This window comes from Microdochium trichocladiopsis (genome assembly GCF_020744255.1).
Source record: "Microdochium trichocladiopsis strain MPI-CAGE-CH-0230 chromosome Unknown B0I36scaffold_1, whole genome shotgun sequence".
Classification (NCBI taxonomy): domain Eukaryota; kingdom Fungi; phylum Ascomycota; class Sordariomycetes; order Xylariales; family Microdochiaceae; genus Microdochium; species Microdochium trichocladiopsis.
In genome coordinates this window covers 5,425,916-5,450,637 of record NW_025763544.1, presented here as the reverse complement: position 1 = coordinate 5,450,637, position 24,722 = coordinate 5,425,916, and the positions used below count along the sequence as shown (strand labels likewise).

Sequence of the window (24,722 nt, the reverse complement as noted above, 5' to 3'; positions counted from 1 at the left end):
GTTCACACAATTCACTACCTTGTCGTCGACACTGGCGGCCTGGAGGGCTTATCGGGTCACCTGGGCAGATGTGATGGGGCAAGGAACCGGCAATCTCGAGCCGACACCAGTGTTGCTCGTATATACTAGTAGTCATGGTGGGCATGATTCTAGAAGGGGCAGCCTGGAAAGCGACCCCCTGGCTGGGGAGGTACAGGAGTACAAGGAATTGCCTAGGTTGTGCGAAAAGTGCACTTGTGCTTTGCAGTGCAAGTCTTACTGATAGTGATGATGCTGGCGATGATGCTGACCCCATCAACAGGGGAAATTAGTGGGCGCCTCGTACAGACGAGATGCGGCTCTTGCGCCCGCGAACCAGGGAATAACCTGCACCTCGCACAGGACCCTCCACCCACGACGTCCCCTCTTTCGCAGCTTCTGGTTGCACGTGAGCACCCGCTCATGCAAAGTGGCTGGCTGGCGCCATTGTTCTCGGTCGGTTGGTGACCCGAAGAAAGAAAAAAATACTCGAACCTTGTGGGCAGACACGGGAAAACCTGCCGGTCCTCGGCTGGCACGCGGGCTTAGACTTTGTGTTTGTCGTCGCAGAGCTGGGGCGCTAATGCCCGTCCAAGAGCTTGTGTTTGTGCCTGGCATGGATGGGCGCGGCCTGCCTGCCTGCCGTCTCGAGGGCAGGATTGGCGACTGCATATCAGGCCACCACCCGCCCGCACAGCGCGCCATCAGAGTGCGTCTCAACACAAAATGGCTTCCCAGGCGGTGGCCGACTGGTCACCCCCGAGTCAAGTCAAGCCAACGCAACAAGGTCGGAACAAGTTAGGGATTGCCCACGTTCTCGTCCGTCTCGTTGGTTGCGCTTCCTTGTCAGGCCCGTCAATGGTGCCGTCCGTCAGCCCTGGCAAGTTCCGAGAAGTGGTCCCCGTATGGCAACAGTTCCCCATTGGCATGGGATTGGCGTGCGTTACGGCTCCCAGGCGCGGCCGCCCATACTCCGTAAGGGTCATAAGCACGAGCAGCCCTGCTCCGGCCTTGGCGCACGTTATACTCTGTGACAATCTCCCGGGGTTCCGGTGCCTCCAGGGGGTTTGGTTTCCACCCTGATGATTCGAGCTACATCTCCCGATGCAGGCATCTCTGCTTGCTTGACCAAACACCGCGCCCCCCGGAATCATTCTTTGTCTGTACGAGATGACTCTCGCAATTGGCAGTTGCCCGTTCTGTCAGCGGGGCTGACTTGACCCTGCGGCACGGACGCGCGCCCTTGGATACCTGACTTTCAGCCACGCTCGTAGGGAAGCTCCTGGCCAGAATCACCGAAACCCTGCCCCCCCCCCCCACGACATTGTCACACGTGAGTGTTGGCATTATGGAGGATACTCATCCTACCGAGCCCTCGGATGATCGACCTTTCCGCCACGGCCATGACGTGAGCAGAAAGGCGCAGGCAAAACTTTTCCTTGTTGCCAAGGGGCATCAAGATGCATCCTACCTAGTAGGACTGGTGTAGACGTGGCTGGCAGCAGAAAAGCTTCCATGGTCGATCCAGTAATAAATATCACATCATCCAGCCCACATCCACATGCAGACACTGACATCTCACCCACGCCCCATGCATATTTTAGTATAATAGACTTTTTGCCCTCCTTTGCGAAGGGTCCCCGGCCCACCTCACACAAACGTAGAGGTCAAGAAAAGCTCGTTCGGTAATCGCAGCCATTGGCTACGGCGAGTACAGAAGCCCTTGTCAAGGTATGTATGCCAGGTGTTTTCTAGCCGGTTAGCTCTCCCACCCACGCGCACACCCACACGCCCCCCTTTCCACCTTCGACGCACCCCTGTCCGCTGGTTGCAAGCCTCTGCCCGTAAAAGTCGACGGCCCACTGGCTAATTATCCTGAGCTGACGCCAACACCCCGTGCAACTCTGTGTGTGTATGTGTGGCGGTCCAACCGTGTGTCGTATACCTTCCCAGTCCACATTACTGATAGATGATACGGTGGTGCGTGCCCCAGCCAAGCATGATCATCTGGTTCCATACGAAACCCTCTTTCCTCGTCGTTTTTCTCGCGTGCACGCTCGCCAGCCAGCTCGAGTAACAACCAGACATAACCAAAGGTGCACTTACCCAGGTAGTGAATGTGACGCGGCCGCCTCGGCCGTTTCGCCCGGCCAGCCCCAACCCAGCCCGCCCCCTCCTCCGATGAAAGTGCAGTACGGTACTCCGTACAAATTGTAGGCTAATAGGCGGCCCATCCAGTCGTCCCCTGTCTATCTTCTCAAATACTACTACGGAGTACATACGACGCTAAATAAATATGACTTCAAATGCTAAGCACACGCCTCTTGCTATTCCCGCGATCCCACTTTGCACCAATGTCTGAAGCCCGGCCCGATCGGTGATTCAGCGTGCTGGACCAGGCGGAGAAAAAAAAAAGTAACTCGGCTTGTGCCGGTGTCTCGCGACAACTATGCGCAGACCTGGAGGCCAAGGCCGGAGCTCGCTCTTCACGCCTTCTTTGGGCAAGTAATGAATACAGGGAACCCCCCTACCCCCCATGTCCAGGGAACTCGCATAGTCAATCCGCATCACACAAAAGGAGCGAGCAAGCAAGCAAGGACCATGGATCGCATTACGATGATGATGATGCAGCATACCCTCGCTCATTACTCATCGGCACTCGAGCCATCATCTCCAAAGTGGTAACGGACCGCACAAAGGATCGCCACTCACCACACGTCGTAAAAGTAGGCCACGCACGCACACACATATACACTTTTCAGGCACGCATGTCTTTCCCCCCGACCGCGCGCGCGTGCTCCCGGCCCATCCGCTTTGCCCCAGCAGCAGCAGCGCCTGGTCCTTTATGTATGCTTTTGAGAGTCTGCATATGCGAAACGTTCCCTGCCGTGCACCACCAAAACGTTCGGGGATCAACTAGCGCTTGGCACTTTGCCGCTCCACATATAAACTTATACCTTCCAGGGGATCACCAACTCTTTTCCAATTGACCGGGATCCTTTTTCATGGTTGATTATCATGTACGTGCAATTGGGAAGCTTGGGGCACGCACTGAGCAGCTTCCACCGCACTTGTCGAGGCTGCGCCGCAAGCAAACAAACAGACGGACGGGCAGCAAAAACCCGCAGCGGCTAGATATTGATTTCCCACGGGGGTCTACTAGGCCGGCTTTTCAATCACACTGCGATGGGTGTAGTTGCCTGGAAGGAGCTCGTCTCAACTGCCAGCCAGCGGAGCAACTTCGCTCGAGCGGCAGACTGGCAAGCCAGACAGCAACACCCATGATGTCAAATGCCAGATGGGGGGTGCCGATCCATGCTTGGATTGTGCATTGTACATGTTTCACTAGTTAGTCAAACCCGCGTGGAGTGGGTGAATATCCATGCCCTCGGCACTTGTGAGTCTAGTGCTGGTGCCATCGGACCACACATAGTCTCGTGTTTGTATGCGTGCGGCTGGAGACCGGTGCGGTGGGTGTCTGTGGGCGACCTGACCATTTTGGTGCTCCAAATCGCCTGGTATCAGTCATCGCCAGAGTGGGAGGAGGGGCGTGCGTGGGAGGAGTACCATAGTAGATCCTCGCAGCATTATGAAGTGGAGAGATAATTAGGTTGGGACTTGGCTGCTTGGCGGCACATGGAGGAAAAAGCCCTGTGGCCCGGCTAGGCGAGACGTGCATGCAATACTGATGAGAATGATTAGCAGCATTAATATGGCATTCGATAGTTTACTGGGGGGGGGGAAGCTACCAGACCAGTGTTGCTCAACTGGCTTCGCAGATCATGGGTGGCCAAGGCGGATGTTGCCTGTGTCCATGTTTTTCATGCCCATGAAGCAGGGGGTTTTCTCAGTGGCCAGCTCCGTAGGTGGGATAACTACCACTACTGACACACGGACAGGCTGCTGACGTATGGCTGTGGAGTAGGAATGCCGACCTCGGGAGTCTACCATGGGCCCCTTTTACCGGAAAGGGCACATGCGTCGCACTTTGGGACCAGTGACCGGCTTCTCCACCAGTCTGATGTGGTTGAACCAGCCCTGCGCCTCCTGGACAAGGGCGCGGAACGTGTCTTCGAAAAATCTCTTTGATCTATCATCAGCAAGACAGCCCTTGGCATTTCTGGGCTCAAGTGATATCACACGTCAGGATGTGGTGTGGTGGGGAAGCCGTTGCCAGGTGCACTGCCTGGATAGGACCAACGAGTCACAACATATGGAGCCTGCTATGATCCCAGAACCCTGGAAATCTGGCGGCCGTATGGCCTCTCTCTGGAGCACCCACCATCAGCTCCGTAACTGTGTTGGGTTTGTAGGATATTAGCGTTTGGGCTCTTGGACAAGAAAACCCAGCCGCACATGCACATGTCTAGCAGGCGCACGCCGGGAGCTGGCGGCGTGATGATCCAAGACAAACCAAATACGGAGTATGCCGAGCAGCAGCAGCGCTAATTAGTGGGCGAGCTGGTGCTGCGTGCGCCCCCACAGGCTTGGTTACGTGCGGCTGGACAGAGGCGCGGCCGCCTTTCCGCAGTGGAAACGAGCATGGCTGGGCTGGACTGGATGAGACGATGGAGCAAGCCAGATGCTAGCTGGGAATAGCTGAGCGAGGGATCGCTTACGCCCGAGGCACCTGTATAGGCGAGTTGCGATGGCCTAGCGGCGTCTTGCCAATTTGTCATGGTGGGCGTGACACGAATCATACGACACGGAGAGGGACCCGGCGGGCATGCGCCTCACGGCCATGTTGCCGGCACTGGCAGGCCACTGGCAAGCCATGCCCGAGATCCAGGCCGAGTAGAGATGCGCGTGTCTGTCTCGCCGTCAAGCATCCCTATACCTGAGGCTAGGCCCTGGGGCTTGCGTCTTATAGACCTGCACCACTGTATTGAGTTAGCCCGAGAGCCCTCGTGCACGAGGCATGATCTGGGCATGCCGGGTTCGTCTCCGCCAGACAACAAAGCAGCACCGAGACCAGCCCAAACGTGGCAGAAGAAAGTTCATGCTGCGGAGCCTCGAGCACGGTGGCTGTCTCGAATGTCGGTGACAGCTAGGCCGCCATGATGCGGAACATTGTTGCTGGCCACAGAGCCAAAGACAGGTCTGAGATGCGGAGCCGCATGCGCGAGCGTGCACGCACGCTGGTGCATCCCACGCTTCTTGTCATCTGCTGGCGACAAAAGCAAACCCCTGCTGAGAAAGCGTGGTGGCAGGCAGGAGAATCAAGATCGCCTTTGCAAGTAGACGTGGATGCAGTTTCTCCGTCAGGTAAACAACACGCATGTCAAGTCTGGTCTGGGCGATCGCTGGCGCCTGCCCTTGCGGGAGCTGATATCAAATCTCCGTCGTGCCTTCCCACCGCCGCCCAGCACCCGGCTCTGCTGCTCACCACGCGCCCAGCACAGCCCGGCCCAACTCTGACTTGCTCTCCGGCTGCGCGCTTCAAGTCTGCAGTCCTCCATTGTCTTCCCCTTCCCACACGAACCGCGTGCTGCACGCCCTCCCATGGCACAACCTCAGCATCAAATCTTCTTTGCGCGTCAGGTCGCGCATATCCAGACGGAACACACTGCTCAGCCTCCTGCGGATCCGGTAGCTGTCACCACTCGACCAACAACCTTCTGACTTCTCCCGACTGACGGCTGGACGTTCTCCCGACGCAATACCATACCTGCAACCACACTCGCCCGGAATCAGCCAGGTAGCCGGCACACACGTGCACAGGTGTCCATGACGGTGCGGAACGCTAGCAGAGGCAGAGGCAACGTGCGCGGGTCTATCGCGTCTTTACACCCATTATCGACTCGCTAGACTGCCCCAAAGTTCCATCCACGGGTAAGTGCGTGCTGTGGCATTTGTCGCCTATCGCAGTGCCCTCGCATTGCTACTTTATGTACGGATGCATGGCTTTGGTATATCAACGGTCGTGCGCTCCAAGATTCCACACCCTCCCACACCACCTACCTCAAAGCGTCGCTCGCATCCCCTGCCTCGTGCCCCTGTCACGGTTTTTTTGGCGCTGCATGGCCGATGGCACCCACCTGGCCGCAGGTCTTCCTATACTGAGTTAATTCCCATCTGGGACGCTTGGTGCTGCGCTCACCCCCCCCCCCGATCGCGTCCCCTTGCCCATCGTCCCCGTCGCCCCACACCGTCCAAGGGTGCCCCAGCAGTATTCCCCGTTTCGTCACGGCCCATGCCAGAATAACTTTCAGTCAGACTGGCGACATCAGTCTTTACGGCAAGCCATGCCATGACCTGGATAACCTTACGGCCAACGCCATCCCACCAACGTGCGCTTTTGGTGGTCCTGCCTCGTCTCTTATTAGCCCTTTGTCATCCTCCCCAGTACTTACATCTCTGCTTGTCCCACTCATCAAAACGGCTTCCCTCCCTCCACTTCGGCAAGCACCTGCCGGCAATAGCCTGTCTGGTCTTTTCTGCCTAGGATTCCTCACAGGCCGTACCACGCTTCCCCATACAGCGTGGATTTTGAGAACAGACATTCACTTCTTACCTTGACCCGTCATGCTTCTCCAACCCTGACTACTGTTGACCTGACATCAGGTTCTCCAAGGGAGAACAGCGACCCAATGATCGCCACTACATTTTTCCGCGAGGCTGACTTGGCGAGGAGCAGACCAGATCCTCACCTCCGCTGGCTGCCTCCTGTAAGCGAGATGACTGCAAGGCGGGAGCCTGATATGGCTGCTGCTCCCAGGGATTGGGACGAGTCAGAACGGCAGTACTGGCAGTCGACCAAGGTTGCTAGACAAAGACAGGATGCGAGCCTCAGCCAGGAGTACAGCGCGCGCCAAGAAGCCATCCGAGCCCGCTTGATAGGCATGTATGACCGCAAGTCACAGCTTCAGAATGAGTTACAGTCCATCAACGCCAGCATCGAACTGCAGGAGAATGAGCAGGAGAGGCTTGCTGCTGAGCACGAAGACAACTGCGTGGGACTGGCTTCCCGGAGGCAACAGGAGGACCGGGCTCAGCACGAATGGTTTCAACGAGCACGCAGAGAGCACCGGGTCGACAACACTGGCCGACCCAGCATCCGCCCGCAGTCTAGCGGTCCTCGTCCCGGCTCTGGAGGTAGTGCAGCAAGCACGGCGAGCGGGCCCGCAGCATGGACGAGCATCAACGGCGCTCGCACTCGGAATTCCCACGCACAGGGCTCCGAACCTCCCACGGATCCGGGCAACCTCCTAAGCAGCGTATTTCACAACCCCATGGACGAGACGGAAGCGAACGCGCGGTCCATGCCCTTTAGGACTAGTAAAGCAACGAATGACTTGGCTCACGAGCCGTATCCTTATGTCACAGACGACTATGCCAGCCAGAACAAGAAGTTGGCAGAGAGACCACTGAAGCCGAAGCAGCGGCACAGCTTGCCTGGGTTTTCAAGTATTTCTCAATCGCCTGGCTCTGCACCTCGTAAGTTTGCCCACATCGCATCGTCGAAGCTTCGGCACACTGACCCATTCCGTGCCAGCCTTAGCCGACGGCTCCGCTGCGGACATGAAAACTAGATCTCCGTCCGGCCGGAAATCCCTTCCTGGACCCAAGTCCTCTGGTACACCCTCCAAGGACACTTTCGATATTGACGATGGCCGTGAAATCACCAAGACTACTTCAACTTTGCGCGATGATGGCACGATCATTACTGCTCCGCCAATGTTTGCCGGCTGCCCGTTACAGAAGATTGACGAGAAGTCCGAGTATTGGGACATTGAATGGCAATCACTGGAATCGATCATACAGCCGCAGCTTGACAGATGGAAAGAAAAGCTTGTCGGTCTGAGACAAACACCAGATGCTGTGCGCCACACAGTGTTTCTCGCCAACCGTCAAGTCAACCGCGGTCAGGCCGTCATGGACTTCCTCGCTGACAAGGAATCCCCCTTTCACCCTTATCAGTTCGTTGGCAAAGACATGATGGCCAAGTTCTACAAAACTTTCATCAACTACGACACCATGTTTCGTCTGGTCAATGTCCACGAAGAACTCAAGAAATTTGACCTTGATGTATCCCCTCTAGAGTGGCTTCGCCAGAGGATGCACGAGATCGGGACTGCTCAAGGCGACAAGTTCTCGCTATCTAAGACGGTCCATGATCTATACCACGACCCCAAACTCAAGTATCTTCGCGAGAAGCATGGCTTTGGGAACATTGGCCGCCCCTCCGGCTACAAACTTGGAGAGAAGGCTCCCGATCGTGCCCTGAACAAGGGGAAGGCTCGCCGCGATGCCATCCTGGGTGATGGCTCTATGCGCAGAAGGGGACGCCGGTCGATCGGGCAGGTTGATTCGGAGGCTCCTTCTCCAGAACTGGCTTCACAGCAGGCTCACCACACGAAGCTACCTGGTCCTGACCAGATTGCCGCACAAGCCATGGCGGCAATGGACCCATTGGCGCCCAGACTGCCGAAACGCGCCCGCCTCGACGGCCTTCCCCTCCCCGTGCCCGTGTTGCCTCCTCGAGACCTGGAGGAAGACTTGGATTTCTCTGGGTACACCTCGACCGATTCTTTCTCGTCTGGCCGCATTATGCATCTCGATTGGCGAATCTATCAAGTCCGTACTCGCGCCATGACTACAAGCACAGACGTCACTCAGTACTGGACATGGAAGAACGACGCGAACAAATTTGAGCATCAGGTGCTCCGAGATGTACAGCCAAAAGTCACATGGGGTATATATCAGCGACCTCTCAATTTCAACGTGACTCTGGATGAGACGATCGAGATCCAGTATGCCAGGGATTGTCCAAAGATCGTTGTGGTCACCAAAAGTGAGAAGCGGGGCAACGTGCTGGCTCACTTCAAGAGAGAGCGGACGAAGAAGCGATTTTTGTCATTCGCGAAGAAGAAGGGTGTGAAGTTAGTCACGACGAGCCGGTAAGTCTCAAATGTCTTCACGACTACTAGAAATCTGCCTATTAACGAAAGAACAGTGCAATTATTCAAGAAATGTGGGACAGCATGGATTCAAGAACCCTTCCATCCGACGAGTCGGCTCCCTGACGCGTTTGCTTTGAACACTCCGCATGAACTGTGGTCAGTTAGGCCAGGCGTTTTGGTGTTTTTATTTTAAAAGTTCGGTAAAGAGAAAGCACCGCAAGGGCCCCCGATTTGCAGACGCTTATCTTTGAAAGCGTCTTGTTGTTTTCCAGTTGACCTCTTTCCCCTTTTTTGTCGCTGCTCCTGATCCACCTTCAGGGTCATTTGTTTGATACCCATGGCTTCCAGGACTTGCGAAAATGGTTCTGTTGCTTCGTGGCAAAGCGGTCAGATATCCCCCCAAGGTGGCACTTATTGCCCATGGTATGGATGGCGTTTGTATTTGTTTTCTGTAGAGCATTTGGTGGCGTTCCCATTGAGGAATTGGAAGATAAGTCGGTTATGCAATAGAATGTCACTTTTGTGCGCGCCCGGGTCCAAATACTCTCTGCAAGCAACTCTGTCCCTCATGGCTGTGCTCCAAGTCTTGCCGTCAAGTCCCGAATGATGATGTGTGCTCAGATGGAGTGGCAGCGCAGGCCGTGAGAACGATACCGTGCTTGTATAGTCGCACTGTGCGCGATAAGGTGGGAAATCTTCCTTGGATGCGGGTGCATTTTATGGTGGAGCCATGGTGTAGACAGACAGACAACCTCGCTCACAGCGTTCCTTGCCTGAAACCCCACGACAAGTAGGGACAGAAGCGACTGCAATCACCCGGCGCCGCATCCGAATCTCATAGAAGCAGCTGTGAACCGCCAGACTCGAGTCGCCCACAGCTACGACAATTCATCGCGAAAGTCAGGGTCCGTACCCATCCACTCGACGAAGACCTATTCGAACAGCTCGACCGCACAAAACGGTCTGCCTTGCCCGATCCGTGTTGCAGCGAACGTCCCGGGCTGTCCGTGCCACGAACAACTACGGGCGCCGATTTTTTTTTTTTTGGGTCAGGCGCGGCAACGATAACGACGACTGCCACTGCCGACGACAACGAGGCTCGCCTGCCTTCCGTCACCCCTCCCCAATCACGACCAGCGCTGAAGTCGCCCAGCAAAAAAAAACACTCTGCAAAGGGGGCCAGAAAGTGCTATCAACAGTAGCCCGTGGAGACGGGAAACGGAGACGAGAGAAGAAGAAAGAGAAGAAAAAAGAAGCTCAGAACTCGGAAACTCAAGACAAGATGCTTTACGAGCTGATTGGAATTGTAAGCACGCCGCGCGTCTATGCAGCAATCCTGATCTTTTACATGGTGTGAGGCACAGACGGGACGGGACGGGCACTTGTTCTTCGGAGACTGTTGGCATTGCGCCGGCGGGCCTGTGTTGGAACCGGGGGGGATGGACAAGTTGTGGTTGGCATGACGTCGAATGGATCGCCAACAAGATCGAGCTGCATGTGTGGCCGGAGCGAGAGAAGTCCTCTCAATCACGACTGCGGTTGCTGCCTTTGGAGCTCTGTGCTACACGCACCAGTCTCAGCGTGACGACCAATGCCAGCTTCCAGTTCAGGTTGCGACGACTACGGACTGGGAAAGGAGCGGAAGAAAAGAAAAACGTATAGACGAGGATTTGGCTAACGTGTTTGTTTGCTGTTGCAGGTTCGGCCGGGCAGCGCTGCAGAAGTCAAGGAGTAAGTCTAGTTCTCTCTGACAAGTCCACGTTGCGGGAGGCACAGCCATGCGCCCAAGGCGGAGTGCGATGGAGCAAAGCATCAGCAGGAGCGCTTGCGTCACGGGTTTGAGACGCCGCCGACGGCAGGCGAGGCGACCTTGGTAGCTCCAGAGATTGATTGGGTAGTGGGCACAAGCCGTCCTCATGTGATATTGACGGTTCTCGTTTGATCATACCAGAACTCTCAAATCACAGAGCCAGGCCTCGCCAGTCGGAGGATACCCGATCCTCGCCCGCCTGTCCCTCGCTGCCAGTTCTCGGCCAGCTCCACGCTCTCCCTCATCGCAATACTTGTCTTCTCCCTCCATCAGCGAGCTTGCCGACCTCTCGCATTTCATTTACATGGTCTCTCAGATTGCTAACCATTGCATTGTTCTTTCTCCCCCTTTTACAGAATCGTCCTTGCCACAGGCCAGCTGATTCTCCAGCAGCGCGGCGTGATCCGCGGCGTCTCAAACTGGGGCATCTTTGCCCTGCCCAAGCCCATCAGCGTGCACCAGATGCGCCACCAGACCGGCCACTACTTCGCCATGCGCTACGACTCGTCGTCCTCGACGCAGGACGCCGTGCGCAACATGCTGCGCCTCGACCCCCGCATGATCAGGCACTCGAGCGTCAAGATCGGCGATGGCAAGCTCGAGACATCGGCCGCCATCAAGGGCGTGTCGTGGCGGGAATAAAAAAATAAATAAAAAACAGAACGCGCCGCGGTGTTTTTAGTTGCTGTAACGTTTGTACGACCAGGAGAGAACAGCATTGAAGGGGGCCAGAAAGGCGAGGGCCCCGATGTCAAGAGGCGCGGAAAGGAAGCCAAGCAATCTGCATCCTCAGTGAAAGGGGGCATGCTTGAAATAACCTTGAGTCCAAGATTCATCATGGTAGCGGCCATCCGAATCATCACAAGCCGGTTTGGGGCTTCAGGGGCCGGAACAAGCCAACTAACCGTCATGGTGCTTCCGTCTGCATGGAATGGATGCGAAGGGGACACTACTTACGGGGTCTGGTCAACTATTGCAGGCCTCGAACCCTCGATAAGGATACAACTTGTACAGAACGGAGTTCGTTGTTTTTGAGAACTCACGGAAGGCACACACGCACGCCAAGGCCAAGTTCCTGGTGCTATTTGTTGTATGAATAGACAGTCATGATCAAAGAGACAGACACAGCTCGGACCTTCGTGAGACTATAGGACAATGAGATGGTCTTGATTTGTATTGTTCGTGTCATCATTATGTTCGTCCGGTTTCATATGCCCCACAAGCGCCGCCAGTTATGGCCTCATATATTTGATACCTGCTCCTGTCGCGGGGTGGCCTCGATTCGCGCGGATGCAGACATCAGGCGTCAATTTCCATGGCATTCTTGGATCGATACCACGCGACAAAGTCGTCGATGACACCAGGCCATGATCCTTCTGGGCTGTAGAAGCTTAACGACTCGTCCTCGGCGCTCTTGGCAGCGAATACCTGCACTTGCTGCCACATGTCCCTGCTCACCGACCTTGTCCATTTCTCCTCAAGGAAAGCTTTCCACTGTGCCAGCCAGTTGACGCCGCTCGTCCGTCCAACCCAGCTGAAGCCGGGTGCTGCAAAAAGCATATCCCAATAGATGGTGGCATTCTCAAGGGACAGTGCCCGCTGGTCGGCCTCCTTGCCAGCCACAAAAGCATGGCGGTAGACTTTTCTGAAGAGATCCGGATCCCTCGACAAGTTGCTCTCGAGCTGTGAGAAGTATTGTTTCTGTGAGCTCAGACTCGCTTCCGCCCTGTAGAGCCCGTTAGTGGCGGGAAAATTCTGTGGATTCGACTCGCGCATTCCGAACATAGCCTATGGCGCCACTTACGGTGTTGATGCCCATCCCTTGACGAAACCTTCACGAGTTATTTGACCAATATTCTCTGCTTGGACGAGTTCTAAGGCGATGAAGAGGGAGGCGTCTTCGAGGTTCGCACCAAGGTTCTGGAAATACGACATTGTCGAGTCTGCGTCGAGCGCATCTTTACTGTCTTCGGCACCTAGGATTGAAAGAATCGTGAGCACGCAGCCATTGAACAGATGATCACAAGCCACATACCCTTCAACTTGTCGAACAGCTCGTTAAGCTGTGTCTCCTTGCCATGTGCAGGTGCGCCTCCGGTGCTCATGAAATAACTGCCAAGCTTTCGCGTTAGCCCATCGCTTGAGGCCCGGGCTCCTGTGGCCGTCATGTGGACGGACTTCAATGTCTTCGAGAGAGTCCCAGTACATAATCGAGGACAGTGGGAGAACTCACGATTCTACAGCATCGTTGAGCTTGTAGCCAGTGCTCTTCAAGTACTGCAAACGAGAAAGAGAGCCCGGTCAGCCAATTTATATGTCAAACTAGAGAGAACAACCCAGATATCACAGGAACATCCTGATCCTCCTGGTGCGGGTCTCTCGAGGCCACCGACTCCAGCCTCGCGATTTCCTTGTGCTTGGGGAGCGAATGCTTCCACTGGACCACAAGCCCGCGACTCAAACACCAACGGGCACCGCTGCTGCGCGGACGCTCTTTCCTCCCTCGTTCTCTTCACCTCCCGAATGGAAACTCAGCTCCGGTCAGACATACCTTCTGAGCGACCTTGTCCGTCGTGCCGGTGATGCTGATAAAATTGGCGACGGCAGCCTTCTGCGAGCTACTAAGAGGCGGCATGGTGTTCGCTTTCTCTTTTGTCTGTCTAGTTGCGAGCGAGCGAGCGGCGCACGTCTATGCAGTCGTGCGCGTGGTCTATACGGGGGTTCGTGACAAGATCGTGATTGTGATAGCTGGTGGTGGCTATTGCTGCCGTCTGCACGTGTGCGTGTGCTCTCCGTCTTCTTGCTCGAGAAGATTGCCGGGAGCAAATCCACCACGTCCGAAAGAAACAGGTCGAGGTGGTGAAAATGGTGCTTCAAAGAGGCCGAGAGTCGGGTTGGAGCTTATCCGTGTCCTGGAAGCAGATCCGCGGTTGCTGGCTTGCTGGCTGGCTGGCGTGGTGCCTGTCTCGAGGGCACACTGTCGAAAACTGCTTCCTTGTCCTGCAGCGGAGCTTGTCTAGCTGTGTCGCAGGACCAGAGAGGTCCAAAAGGCAGGCGAGAGCAGCGCTTGAGTCGCAATCAGGCCACTTGACACGAAGGGGCAAGGCAGAGTCGCTGGGCAGCGTGGTGTCGTGCGTGGGGGAGCTTCGTCTGGAGTTTGCGATGGCCTGCCTATTCGATGGTGGGGTCGACTTCTTTCCCCCTCTGCCTGCCACTTGCGGGTGGCCCGCTCCTGCTGTTCCAAGGTTGCCTTCAGGGCCGCTCCGGTGGGACATATGCCTCGGGCCGGGTATCCACCCACCAGACGCCCACGTTGTGGTGGTGAGACACGCGCAGCTTCATTACAGATTGAGGGCTTACATCTAGTGTAGGTGATGTCATCACGAACAAATATCACATGAGTTCCTCACGATCCATACCGCCTGTTGGACAAACGACCGCTGCTTACGAACGACAGGAAATATCAGCAGAAGAGAACAGGGGTATCGCGCCCACTTCCCGCCCAGCTATGTATATACCTCGAGCATTCCAACTGCCCGTGCTTGCCCACGTATTCCTCCCGTCGCCAACCCGCAACCGTCATCTCCCACACTCCCGGCCCATCACCGACACTGACAACGACGAAAATAACAATAACTGGGAACAATAGCTGCAATGCAATGCAAAAGAGAACGATAAACGAGCAAACCAGCCACCACCCCTGCCAATAATCAGACACAACCCGCATGGCGTGAGCTCTTGGAGCTCTCACCCCACGGATCTCCATGCCCAGTACGTGCATCGACATTTCCACTCAGCAGCGAGCTCGGCCGTCGGGAGTCTTCGAAAACACTGGCCCCGTCCTGGGTGGAGACCACGGAGCCGGCAGCCTGCGTGTCCGTGAGTGCCAAGCCTGCCTCTCCAGCCTCTTCGTGGTCATTTTGCGAGAAAGCTACAGATGCCTGGGCCGACGACTAGTCGCCCAGAGGCATGCCCTCGAGCTCGTCCAAGAGGCGCCGCCAGTTGTCTGCCAACATCTCCGAGTACTTGACCCGTTCCTGCGCCCAGTCCTGGTTCCATCGGCTGACATGGTACTGTGTCTGCTGGAAATAGATGAGCTCGTCTCGCAAGCACTCCTTGACAAAGATGGATCTGTTGTGCTGGTTGACGATAGATTCCTTGTCCTGTATACAACCTCTAATTAGCACAAGCCTGTGGGTTGTCATTCCACATGGGGAGAGCTTGCTTACCTTGATGATAGCCTCGACGACCTTCTCAATCTCGCCAGGCTTGGCACCATCCGGCTTGGATCTCAGACCAGCCAACTTGGTCTCGTTGGACTGAATGCGTCGTTCCAGCTGAGGGATGTTGTCCCTGTCGAGTCGCTCCCGACGATCAAACATGTCCCTCAGGCTGACCAGGGCGTCACGCTGCCTCTTCAAGTCTTCCAGTACACCGGCATCCCATGCCTTGCTCTCGTCCTCCAGCAAGGACTGCGCGGTCCGAAGATGCTTACTGGTCGCTGAGAGGCCATCATTGAGCAACGGGACCTCATTCGTGTCTGTGGCGTATGTATCGGCGCTGGTCTCGAGCAGCGAGGAAAGTGAGAGCGCCAGGCGTGCATGGTCGGCAGCCACACCTTCAGTGCGCTTGACCAAGCGATCGAGGAGGTTGCATGCGGTAATGTAGAGATCGGCAGACCGCCGCACACCTTGACGTGTACGGTCGAAGAGCTCGCCCAGAGACTGAGGAAGGGACTCTTCCAATCCTGGGGGGAGGGCTCGGTCGGTGAATTCGTCGGTCACGGAAATAGTGGCTTGTTTCCTCCAGACGGAAAGCTCCTGGAATTTGTCAGCATCATCACATTGTGTAGGATGGCTCATTTCTCACACTTACGGTGGGCACAGTCAGGAACATGACCACCAGTTGTTCCTGCCCAAGGATAGGGTGCCTGACGACTGCGTTGAGATATCTAGCAAGCCCGCGCCGCCTCTTCTCAATGAAGCCGTTGTCGTTGGACAAATGTGTCCCATTGACCCCAACCCGCTTCGGAGGCAACAATGGCAGAGCTCGGAAAGGATAGCGCTTGTGCAAGCAGTCCAGCAGCCAGACAAAGTCGCTGTACCGCCGAATGACCTTGCTGCCCCTCCGATTACTCGTGACCTCGTAGTTGTGGTGCTGGAACATGAACATGCCTTCCTTCTCAGGCATCAAGGTGACGAGAATGTTCTCCTCAACCGCACTGCCGGTCCGCCCAGCGCTGATGGTTCGTGTGTGCGAGACTGAAGGCCCATTACCCGATCCCCGGCCTCCAAGGCCATTGCTCGCCGGGCCAAAGGGGCTTGACGGATTGTTGTTCACATTGTCACCAAACCCAGCCTGATTCGTGCTGCCGTCGAAATATCCCCAAGGTGCGCCGGGATTGGAGGGGACGGATCCGACCACGGGTTCTGGTGCAGGAGGGCTTGCAGATCGTTGAGTGGATGTGGTGAAAGTCGAAGTCGTGCGCGTGTGTAGGTCCGGTTGCTGCAGTGCTTCGTAGCCATTGCTGTCGCCGGCAGAAGTCCCATTGAGGCCCTGCCGGCTTGCGCGGGGTGTCTCTGTTGTCGCATGGTTGTGGTTTTTGTGCAGGTCAGGTGATGCCCACGGGTCGTCTTCGTTGACGTCCATATTGCCCGCTCCCCTTGTGGCAGGAGAGGACTTGGGCTTGGTTGGCGTGACTGGCGCCTGAGGAGGCTTGGCGGCAAGGTCGGACACGTCGGGAAGCTTGGGCTGGGTTTTGTTCAATCGCGCGGGCGGCGAGAGCTTCGGCTTTGGAAGATCTGATATACAGGATTAGTCAAGGCCAGCGGGAAGATGAGAACAAAAGCCTGTCGCATCAGGCCTGTTGTCACGAGGAAGAGATTGGACAGCGCTGGCAGCGCAACACAGACCCCCGCTAGCTCGCCCTGGGAGCTATGCGAGCTCTCATGCACAGGCCCGCTTTGATAAGCCTGGGGGCGAGCTTAGTGGTTGCCTGTCCGCCGACAGGGCCCCGAGTGGACCACGGCGACCAAGGTGACGACATGGGACGATGGGCAGCTCGATTGGCTGGTCGTGTTGATCAACCAAAACATGGGAGAATTGAGATCGAAAATGCAATGGTTTGAGGTGGGATGTGTGAAGGGGTAATGCGAGAATTGCAAATCCCCAGAAAAGATGGAATCAGAGAACAGGTCGCCATGTGACTTACTGCGTCGACGCTCATCCACGCCGTCGAGGCTGACGACCTCGCCCTCCTGCGCCAAGCCGATCATGGCAAGGAGCACGTTGAACTCGTTGCGTCCCAGCGACATATCCTCGTCGTCCGAACCTATTATGCTCGCAATGCGTGCCTGGTCGTCTGCATTGAGCTTCGCAGCGGCCAGAGTCTTGGTGATGCCTGCGACCGTGACTCTGCCATTGACGCCGTCGTCGGCAACGGCATGGTCGAAGACCTCGATGTAGCTGTCGGGCACCTCGGTCGATGCAAGAAGGCTCCGGAGCAGCTCGGCGCGCGACTTCTGCTTGCGGGGTGTGGGCATGTCCCAGGGCGACCGGGAGCCGCTGCCGCCGAGGTCGTCATCGTTGAAGAGTGTTGAGGGCGTTGAGCGGGTCATCGGGTCCTCTTCGCCAAAGAGAGAGTTGCGCGACTGGGCGATAGCCGGATTGCCGAGTGACGGCGACTCATCCGGGGACGTGCCGAAGAGTGACATTGTTCGTGGTTTCGACGGACGAACTGGCTTGTGAGACTTGGTGGATCAAGCTGCAAAGGTACCTAGGTGTGTCGGACGTGCGAAAGGGAATGGTAAGCTTCGCGATTAGTGTCGCAGTCGCGGCGCGCAGTAGTGGTGCTAGGCTGCCACCAAACGCACTCTGGCACGAAGAAACACAGGCTCGCCGCGACAGGAGCTTGCGCAAGATGATAAGAGGCAGCGCGTAGAACTCTAGCTGCTCATCGTCAGGCTGACAGCCGATAAGGATGACTCGGCACGCGGGGCCGGCAATGCAGGAGCAAAAGCAAGATGAAGACGAGGCAGAAAGCGTGGAGAATGAGGGGAGGCGCAGGCAAGGTGGTGGTGAGGACGACGACGATGGGGAATAAGCTCCGCATCGAGTCCAGCCTCCGACAATCGATGATACAAGACTCGTGGTGCTGCTCCCTCCCCGCTCGCTTGCGACGGGCGGGCCGGACTGGGGGAGCTGGCGCGCCGAGCTAGCGACGCTCGCGGCAGTGTGTGGGGGCGCCCAGCAGCGGCGGGCCTCAAGCACTCGGGTGCTACAGTACGTGCTTCTCGACTCCCTGCCTGGCTCTCAACCATGATGACCAGGTCACCGTCAACCATGCAGGAAAGCCATTCCTTGTCTCTATGCACATACGCAAATCTCCCGGTGTAACTTCATGTGTGGTATTTCGTGCCTTTGTAATATACACATTGGAGGACCTCCATAATTGGACACGAGGATTCTCGTTGTCCAAACCAGCCCTGCTCAGCTGGGTTCTTTATTGTACACACGAATCCGCCTTCGTAACCTCTGGATTCATCAAGCACGACCGTCAACACCCCCACAAGAACCACACTGCCACCAAAAAAAACCCATCTCCATCTCAACTTTGTGGGCAAGCCGATCAAGTCCGCAGCTTCTCCCAGAGCTTGACGTCTTCGACCTGCGCAGACTTGGCCTTCTTGCTGCGCTTCGCCAGCTTCGAGGGCGGCACCCTGAAGTACAAACTGGGCGACTCGCCCGGCTGCAGCTGGTGGCTCAGGTATCCCCTGTGCGCAGGATCACGGTAGTACTCGATGTCCCAACGCGACGTCGGATCGGGCAGGCGGTAGAAGAACCCTCCCTGCCGGACCTTCTCCAGCACGGGCTCGACGTGCTCGGGCCCGACGGGCAGCGGGAGGTCGGTGTTGATGCTCTTGCCCTGGACGAGCCTCGTGATCGATGCCTTGGTGTAGTAGCGCGTGACAATCTTGCCGCCGGCGGCCTCGATCGCGGCAATGGCCGACGCGGACGCCCGCGACACCATGATGTCGATCGGCTGCTTCAGGCTCTCTGGATTCCGCGCCAGCAGCTTGATGCCGTCCTTGATGCTGCCCACCAGCTTCGACTGGATAATCTCCTTTGGGGTAATGGGCTTGCTCGGGTCGATCCGCCCTTGGTCGATCCACAGCTGCAGCTTGTCGAGGTTCACTTCTGACATGACGTCCGCCCGGCTGGAACACTCTTGCTGTTAGCAATTCCGGTCTTCCTCCACGCGGCCCCTTTCTCAGCTGCCACCGTTATTCATGGAATCAGAGTCTGCAAGACGTACTGGTTCTTAAACCCCAGGCGTCCCCTCTGGAAAATCAGAGGAGTCTGACCACCCTGGAACCAAGGCTTTACTTTGCCATGCGCCTTCTGACCCTTTGTACCCCTGCCGGCCGTCTTTCCGTAGCCCGACGACGGCCCGCGACCGACCCTGATGCGCTTCTGGTACGCCTCCTTGTTGTCACGGAGGTCGGCAAGGATGGATGCACTCCTCCGAGGCGTTGTTGTTGTCGTCGTCGTCGTTGTCAAGGAGAGGCCGGCCACAAGGCTCGTGAGGGGCAAGGCGGTCCTGGTGCTGAGCGCCGAGGGCTGGGCCCCGGCAAGGCACTGGGCCGCCAGGCGCGCTGGTATCCGGGGCGGCATTGTCGGTATGAGTGTGAGGATGCGGTGGTGCAGGTTGATTAAGAGGTCGGGTCTGCAGCTGTTCTCGCCTGGTGCAGCGCTGCATCCAAAACTTGCAGAGAGAGGCTCTGGAAATTGTTGCGGCATCCACAAATGTGGCCCGTGCTCAGCATCGCTCACTTGCACCACACCTCACCCGCTCTGCAACAGAGTACAGCAGACCGTAACACTATTCCCTGCCCCAAAGGTGCTTGAAAGCGCAACATTACAATCCGAGACGTCTGTTGTGCAACCTCACTGCGAGACAGTTGGGCATTGACTGAAGCCCTCTGAGTACTGAACAAAATGGATCCAGTTACGAGCACTGGGAATTCCACGGCCCATAGAGATCCTTGCCGCATGAGGTAATCAACTCGCCTGGCCGTCTTATGATCTACATCCAACTTCCAGCCTCATATCTTTGTGCCTGCTTGACAGAACTCACAAGTCCCTCAGCAAGCGCTGCGGCGGAACAAGCCATGACTACACTGAGCCGACGTCCTTGTGCCTATGCGCCAAAGAAAGAAACAAAGCAGGCCCTGTCGTCGGCATGCATACCGACAGACCGGCCGGAAGTCCGTCGCCGTTCCGATGGCTCAGCGGAAGGCTCCGGTCACGATGCATGGCGACCACCCTTACTGCCCTCAGCACAGGATAAATCCCGTGAAAAAATAATTAGGAACAGAGACCGCTCAGAGTTCCTACCTCCTGAAATACCTCTGTAGACCTTGAGCGATACGTGCAGTCCGCCCCGGCGTGCTCACCGCTTGTGACTAACACGTGGGCCACGCGAGGACTACACTGCTGGGGACCAGTACAAAACAAATCAACTTTGTACATCTCGATGCCAGACAAGAAGCATAACACCACGGAAACCACCGTGGTGGTTGTCCCAGATGGCAACACACGACAGCCTCGGCATCCACAAGAGTCCGCAGCAATCGACAAGGACGACGTCAACTTCGACTACCCCGAAGGGGGCTTGGAGGCATGGCAGCAGGTCGCAGCGGGTTTCCTCGCTCAGGCCATGTCTTGGGGCTTCCCGACGACATTTGGCATCTACCAGCTATACTACACGACCACGATGAACCTGCCCAACGCCCAAGTCTCGTGGATCGGCTCGATCCAGACATTCTGCACGTACGCCTTGTGTGTAGTCGCTGGTCGGCTCTCAGATGCCGGGTACCATAAGACAACGCTGCTGGTGGGTTCCGTGCTGGCGGTGCTGGGAGCTTTCATGACGTCTCTGGCGACCGAGTTCTGGCAGATCCTACTTGCCCAGGGAATCTGCCAGGGAATTGGTCTCGGCCTCATCTTCATGCCCACCATCGCCGTCATGAGCTCGTACTTTTGCCAGAGGCGAGCACTAGCCATATCGATTGCCGCCAGTGGTGCCGCCGTAGGCAGTATTATCTTCCCAGCCATTGTGCAATACCTCGTCCCACAGATTGGCTTCCCCTGGGCAAGTCGGTGTGCGACGTTTGTGATGCTCCTGCTTGTGGTGGTCATGAATGCCATCTTCAGGCCTCGAGCAGTATCTCCTGTCGCTGAGACAGTGCCAATGCCCTGGATCGACTGGTCGGCTTTCACAGAGGTACCATTTCTTCTCATGCTAGTCGCGGCCTTTGCTTTACACATGGGTTTGTTCTATGTTGCGTCTTATGTAAGTCAGTCATCCGTCCTGTCAATACAATGTCATTCGACATGCTCAATGGACATGGACTTACCTACTTTTCTCCAGGTGAACGCTTATGCGGTCTCAATTCTTGGCTTCGACGCCCAACAGGCCGTTGTCCTGCTTCTGGTCATGAATGCAGCCAGTGGTCCGTCTCGACTTGTCTTCGGATTCGTCGCTGACCGCTGGTGCGGACCTTTCAATGGCCTCATCTTCTCAGTCGTGATGATGAGCGTCATGATTTACGCATGGATCGGGGTCGTAACGTCCGCGCAGATCTATGCCTACGTCGTATTTTTTGGGACTGTGCTTGGCCTCGTTATGGCGGGGTTCGCCTCCGCGCTGGCAGCACTCTCGACAGACCCGGCCAAAGTCGGTGTCAGATTCGGCATGACGCTCTCCTTGCTGTCCTTCGCCACTCTCGCCGGCCCGCCGATTGCCGGAGCACTAATAGATCGGGCAGCAGGCAGTTACCTTGGAGCTCAGATCTACGGCGGAACGGTTCTGATACTGGCTGCAGCCATCATGGTCTGCTGTCGTGTGTCTATCACGGGCTTCAGACTTTGTGCCAAAATCTGACAGATGTCTTGTTGGTGTGTCCCGAATCTCTTTTCTCTTCATTCAACATCTGGACCTATGAGCTCAAGCTTTTTTCATCCGCCGCGTACACACATGATCGAACACACTTCGTCACGCACGACGTTGCGCTCAATAGCCACAGAAGTGTTGTTTCTGACATCAAGCTTGCTGCACCTGCTGGGCTGCCATCACTGGAGCGAGGAGTCTGTGTCTGCCGTGGATTTCGAAATCAAGTTCTTGCAGACCTCGCCCAGTGGTATCCTCTTTCTCCGAGATCCTCCATTTGGCACAGTCGCTGCTTCGTGGATGCGTGCATCTTCGCCTGGTGACGGGGACTCGACAGGGCTCTCGCGACTATTGTGCACCGATCCGTCCGGCCTGAAAATTTCCCCTTCGTGCCGATGTCCTCCTGCCTCTGCTGCTTTTCTGGACCTCCAGCAGTCATGACAATCATCGGTCTCCAACAGCGTCGTTCTTATCGAGACTAGCGGGCATGGACTCTGATCCAGTGACACAAGCATGCGCGATGCCGGAAAGTCGTCGCGAAGTAGCGGGTTCTCTGGCAGTGTGTGGTCTGTGAAGGTGGCCGTCTCGCTACAGCCGCATCGATAGATGAACCAGACTGCGCAATCTAGAGTCTGACTGCTCTTGGCTTCGTTGCACTTCATTGTGCGTAGCGTAATAACGTGGACAATGGAGTCAAAGGTCATATGTTGCGGGTTATATACGTGGACTGCGTAGGTGATCTGGTGCTTAGAGACAATTATGGACGTGTTGTACAGAAACGTCTGAAAAGCACGAAGAATAGTATTCGTCGTTCTCTCCGTTTGTTCGGGTCGTTTCGTCTGCCAATCTCAGGTACCTGGAGGTAGGCGGCGGGCCTCATGGTTGACACAGCAGGAGCGAGTTTGCTGTCGCAGCTCAGACATCAAGGAAGCAGCGATGGGCCGCTGCACCACCCGAGAGAATGCAAACGTACGCGAGCGTCGGCGAATTCCATGCGTACTGAAAGTACTCAAGATGCGATTCAAAGGACGCCTTTATTCCTCATAATTCCTGTGAGAGCATGCGCCGAGAAACCTGAAAACAAATGCAACTATAATGCAGCACCTCTACCGCCCCCAATGGGGCGAGAGAAGACCTGGCCGCGCAACTTCCGTCTGCACCAATGCGCACCCTGCTGTATGACATGCCACACCGGCAGAACATTAGTCCTATGATTCCGAGGCTATTGTCTCAATTGTACGAGCGCCATCATGACTCCTCGAAGATAAGGGCCTCGCCACGGCGTCTCTTTGTTCTTGGCTTGCTGTAGGCACGGCTCCCTGCTCTCCATCATCTCTATTAGCCGCAGCCATCGCCGTCCTCTGCACGCACGTGCTCATGGTGTCAGCCATCCGCATGGCGTTCCGAGCCATGGAGATCGCCGCCGCGCTCGAGTTCGACCGGGCTCGGGACGAGCGTGCACCTTGCGCACTGGCAAAAGGCTTCCGCTGCAGCCGCTCGAGCGGCACCTCCGTCTGGCCCGTCTTGACCTTGTAGCTCGCGAGGCCGAGTCGTAAACGCAACATCTCCGCCTTCTGTTTCACACAGAGATATCAAGTTAGCTAGTCGGTCCATTACAGAAGGTTTGGAATAGCTCCGTCAGGTCTGTAAGCAAAGGGAGGCCACTCACCACGCGTGCCTCCTCTCGCGTCATGGCACGTCGCCTCCGTGGCGGAGGCGGCGATGATAGTAGAGCAGAATGTGTTGTCGTCATGCCGGTACCCTCTGTCCTGGCGTCGTTGTCAGGTTCCGTGATGTTGGTGACCTGGGTGATATCCAGAGACGACTGGTCGAAGAACATGGACGAGTCGGCCGAGTCGGCGGGTTCTGGTGACGGCGAGCATGCCCTCGAGCCTGACGGTGCCGGAACTGCCGCCCGGGCGCCTTCTATCCGCTGCGGGGTACACGTAGCAGAGGAGACCCGGTCGTTCTGGTGATTTCCGGCACGCGATGGTGCCGTGGGGGAGCTATCCAAGCACGCCTTCTTATCACGCCCAGAACTCGTTTCTGAGGAACCCTCGCTAGAGACAAGGGCACGCTTGAGCGGCGAGGCCAGCTTGCCTGGGACTCGAGTGGCACAGGACGGCGACTTGGAGTTGGCATCGATTGGAGCTAGAGCTCTTCTTTTGGCGGGAGAAGCCGCCGAGGTCTCCATGGCGATGGGATACGCGTTGGCGAGGGGAAGTGTCGAGGGAGATACACTCGATGTGTTTGCAAGGCTGTATCAACAGGCCTTTGACCGTCTTTGTGCCTGTCCAGGTGTTGTGGCGCGGACAAGAACGCGATTGCAACCCCAGGGAGCGTGGTTGAGCCGAGTTGAGTCCGTTCGGCCTGCTGCTGCTGATGGGCTGGCTAGCTTGTGTTAACAAAGGTCAGTTGCGTGTCAAGCTGTGCAGTCGGACATGAATAAAGTGCAAGCGTACCGGAATGCAACGCGTCGTGGTCTGTGAAGAGAGCAGGAAACCACAGGGTCGGGATTGCTCTGGCCAAAGGTCTACCATATATTATCCGTGGTAGCTCGTCACGAGTAAATGGGAAAGCCAATGGTCCAGGTCTCATGCCAGCCAGCCCTGGCAGGCGTGTGCTTCCCGCGCCGCGGCGGCGGGGGGGCGGCTGTGGGCGGGACCCCTTGCTGGGCTGGGCGATCCACACCCACGCACGACCAGCACCCGGCAGCGCGTCAAAACCGCGTTTCTCCAGTGGCGGGCGGGTTGCTGTAGAAGCACTCTATTTATTGTTTTGGTTGGGTAGTGCGGGCCCCCAGACCCCTGTCCCGCCGCCGCCGCCCCATGGCGATCACTTATGCAGGTACAAAACTTGGATAACGATTTAGCGCCCTAGGGACGTACTTTGACGCTATCGCCCACAGGCTCACCCAAGAAAAAGGGCATTGGCCAAGTTTCTTTAGTATTGATTACCTGCAGCTGCAAAGAAGCCAGGATGCTCGTCTTGAGGTGCTTCGTTCCGGCGGAGGTTGGTGGGTTTGGTTGCCGACGACGGC

General features: G+C 56.6%; 9 protein-coding genes across 9 annotated transcripts; 4 read left to right on the top strand and 5 right to left on the bottom strand.

Annotated features, from left to right (window-relative positions):
* Positions 1–6,168: 6,168 nt before the first annotated feature.
* On the top strand, positions 6,169–9,487 carry B0I36DRAFT_312623 (uncharacterized protein). The gene is made up of 3 exons (XM_046152529.1): positions 6,169–7,455; positions 7,514–8,918; positions 8,975–9,487. The coding sequence occupies exons 1-3, from the start codon at positions 6,609–6,611 to the stop codon at positions 9,042–9,044; spliced, it is 2,322 nt and encodes a 773-aa protein (XP_046019398.1). The 5' UTR covers positions 6,169–6,608; the 3' UTR covers positions 9,045–9,487.
* Positions 9,488–10,203: 716 nt separating this feature from the next.
* Positions 10,204–11,373, top strand: B0I36DRAFT_344954 (ribosomal protein S6; the record flags this gene model as incomplete). Its single annotated transcript, XM_046156308.1, has 3 exons — positions 10,204–10,227; positions 10,621–10,652; positions 11,088–11,373. The coding sequence occupies 3 exons, from the start codon at positions 10,204–10,206 to the stop codon at positions 11,371–11,373; spliced, it is 342 nt and encodes a 113-aa protein (XP_046019397.1).
* Positions 11,374–11,836: 463 nt separating this feature from the next.
* On the bottom strand, positions 11,837–13,277 carry B0I36DRAFT_22263 (Cullin binding-domain-containing protein). Its single transcript, XM_046149037.1, has 4 exons — positions 12,965–13,277; positions 12,767–12,843; positions 12,536–12,707; positions 11,837–12,457 (listed from the first exon to the last, which is right to left on the bottom strand). Exons 2-4 carry the CDS (start codon positions 12,834–12,836, stop codon positions 12,031–12,033), a joined length of 669 nt encoding a protein of 222 aa, XP_046019396.1. The 5' UTR covers positions 12,837–12,843; positions 12,965–13,277; the 3' UTR covers positions 11,837–12,030.
* B0I36DRAFT_312617 (uncharacterized protein) lies at positions 12,821–13,878 on the top strand. The gene is made up of 3 exons (XM_046152528.1): positions 12,821–12,843; positions 12,910–13,008; positions 13,283–13,878. Exon 3 carries the CDS (start codon positions 13,314–13,316, stop codon positions 13,749–13,751), a length of 438 nt encoding a protein of 145 aa, XP_046019395.1. The 5' UTR covers positions 12,821–12,843; positions 12,910–13,008; positions 13,283–13,313; the 3' UTR covers positions 13,752–13,878.
* Positions 13,879–14,601: 723 nt separating this feature from the next.
* B0I36DRAFT_22218 (uncharacterized protein) lies at positions 14,602–17,566 on the bottom strand. The gene is made up of 4 exons (XM_046149031.1): positions 16,943–17,566; positions 15,601–16,532; positions 14,961–15,551; positions 14,602–14,894 (listed from the first exon to the last, which is right to left on the bottom strand). The coding sequence occupies exons 1-4, from the start codon at positions 17,442–17,444 to the stop codon at positions 14,685–14,687; spliced, it is 2,235 nt and encodes a 744-aa protein (XP_046019394.1). The 5' UTR covers positions 17,445–17,566; the 3' UTR covers positions 14,602–14,684.
* A 792-nt stretch (positions 17,567–18,358) lies between these two features.
* B0I36DRAFT_232983 (ribosomal protein L18e/L15P) lies at positions 18,359–19,404 on the bottom strand (the record flags this gene model as incomplete). The annotated part of the gene is made up of 2 exons (XM_046149196.1): positions 18,359–18,947; positions 19,046–19,404. 2 exons carry the CDS (start codon positions 19,402–19,404, stop codon positions 18,359–18,361), a joined length of 948 nt encoding a protein of 315 aa, XP_046019393.1.
* An 862-nt stretch (positions 19,405–20,266) lies between these two features.
* On the top strand, positions 20,267–21,676 carry B0I36DRAFT_344950 (major facilitator superfamily domain-containing protein; the record flags this gene model as incomplete). The annotated part of the gene is made up of 2 exons (XM_046156307.1): positions 20,267–21,085; positions 21,164–21,676. 2 exons carry the CDS (start codon positions 20,267–20,269, stop codon positions 21,674–21,676), a joined length of 1,332 nt encoding a protein of 443 aa, XP_046019392.1.
* A 188-nt stretch (positions 21,677–21,864) lies between these two features.
* On the bottom strand, positions 21,865–22,386 carry B0I36DRAFT_344949 (uncharacterized protein; the record flags this gene model as incomplete). Its single annotated transcript, XM_046156306.1, has 1 exon — positions 21,865–22,386. The coding sequence occupies one exon, from the start codon at positions 22,384–22,386 to the stop codon at positions 21,865–21,867; it is 522 nt and encodes a 173-aa protein (XP_046019391.1).
* A 61-nt stretch (positions 22,387–22,447) lies between these two features.
* Positions 22,448–24,130, bottom strand: B0I36DRAFT_22201 (uncharacterized protein). Its single transcript, XM_046149030.1, has 2 exons — positions 23,352–24,130; positions 22,448–23,256 (listed from the first exon to the last, which is right to left on the bottom strand). The coding sequence occupies exons 1-2, from the start codon at positions 23,874–23,876 to the stop codon at positions 22,891–22,893; spliced, it is 891 nt and encodes a 296-aa protein (XP_046019390.1). The 5' UTR covers positions 23,877–24,130; the 3' UTR covers positions 22,448–22,890.
* Between the last annotated feature and the right edge of the window lie 592 nt (positions 24,131–24,722).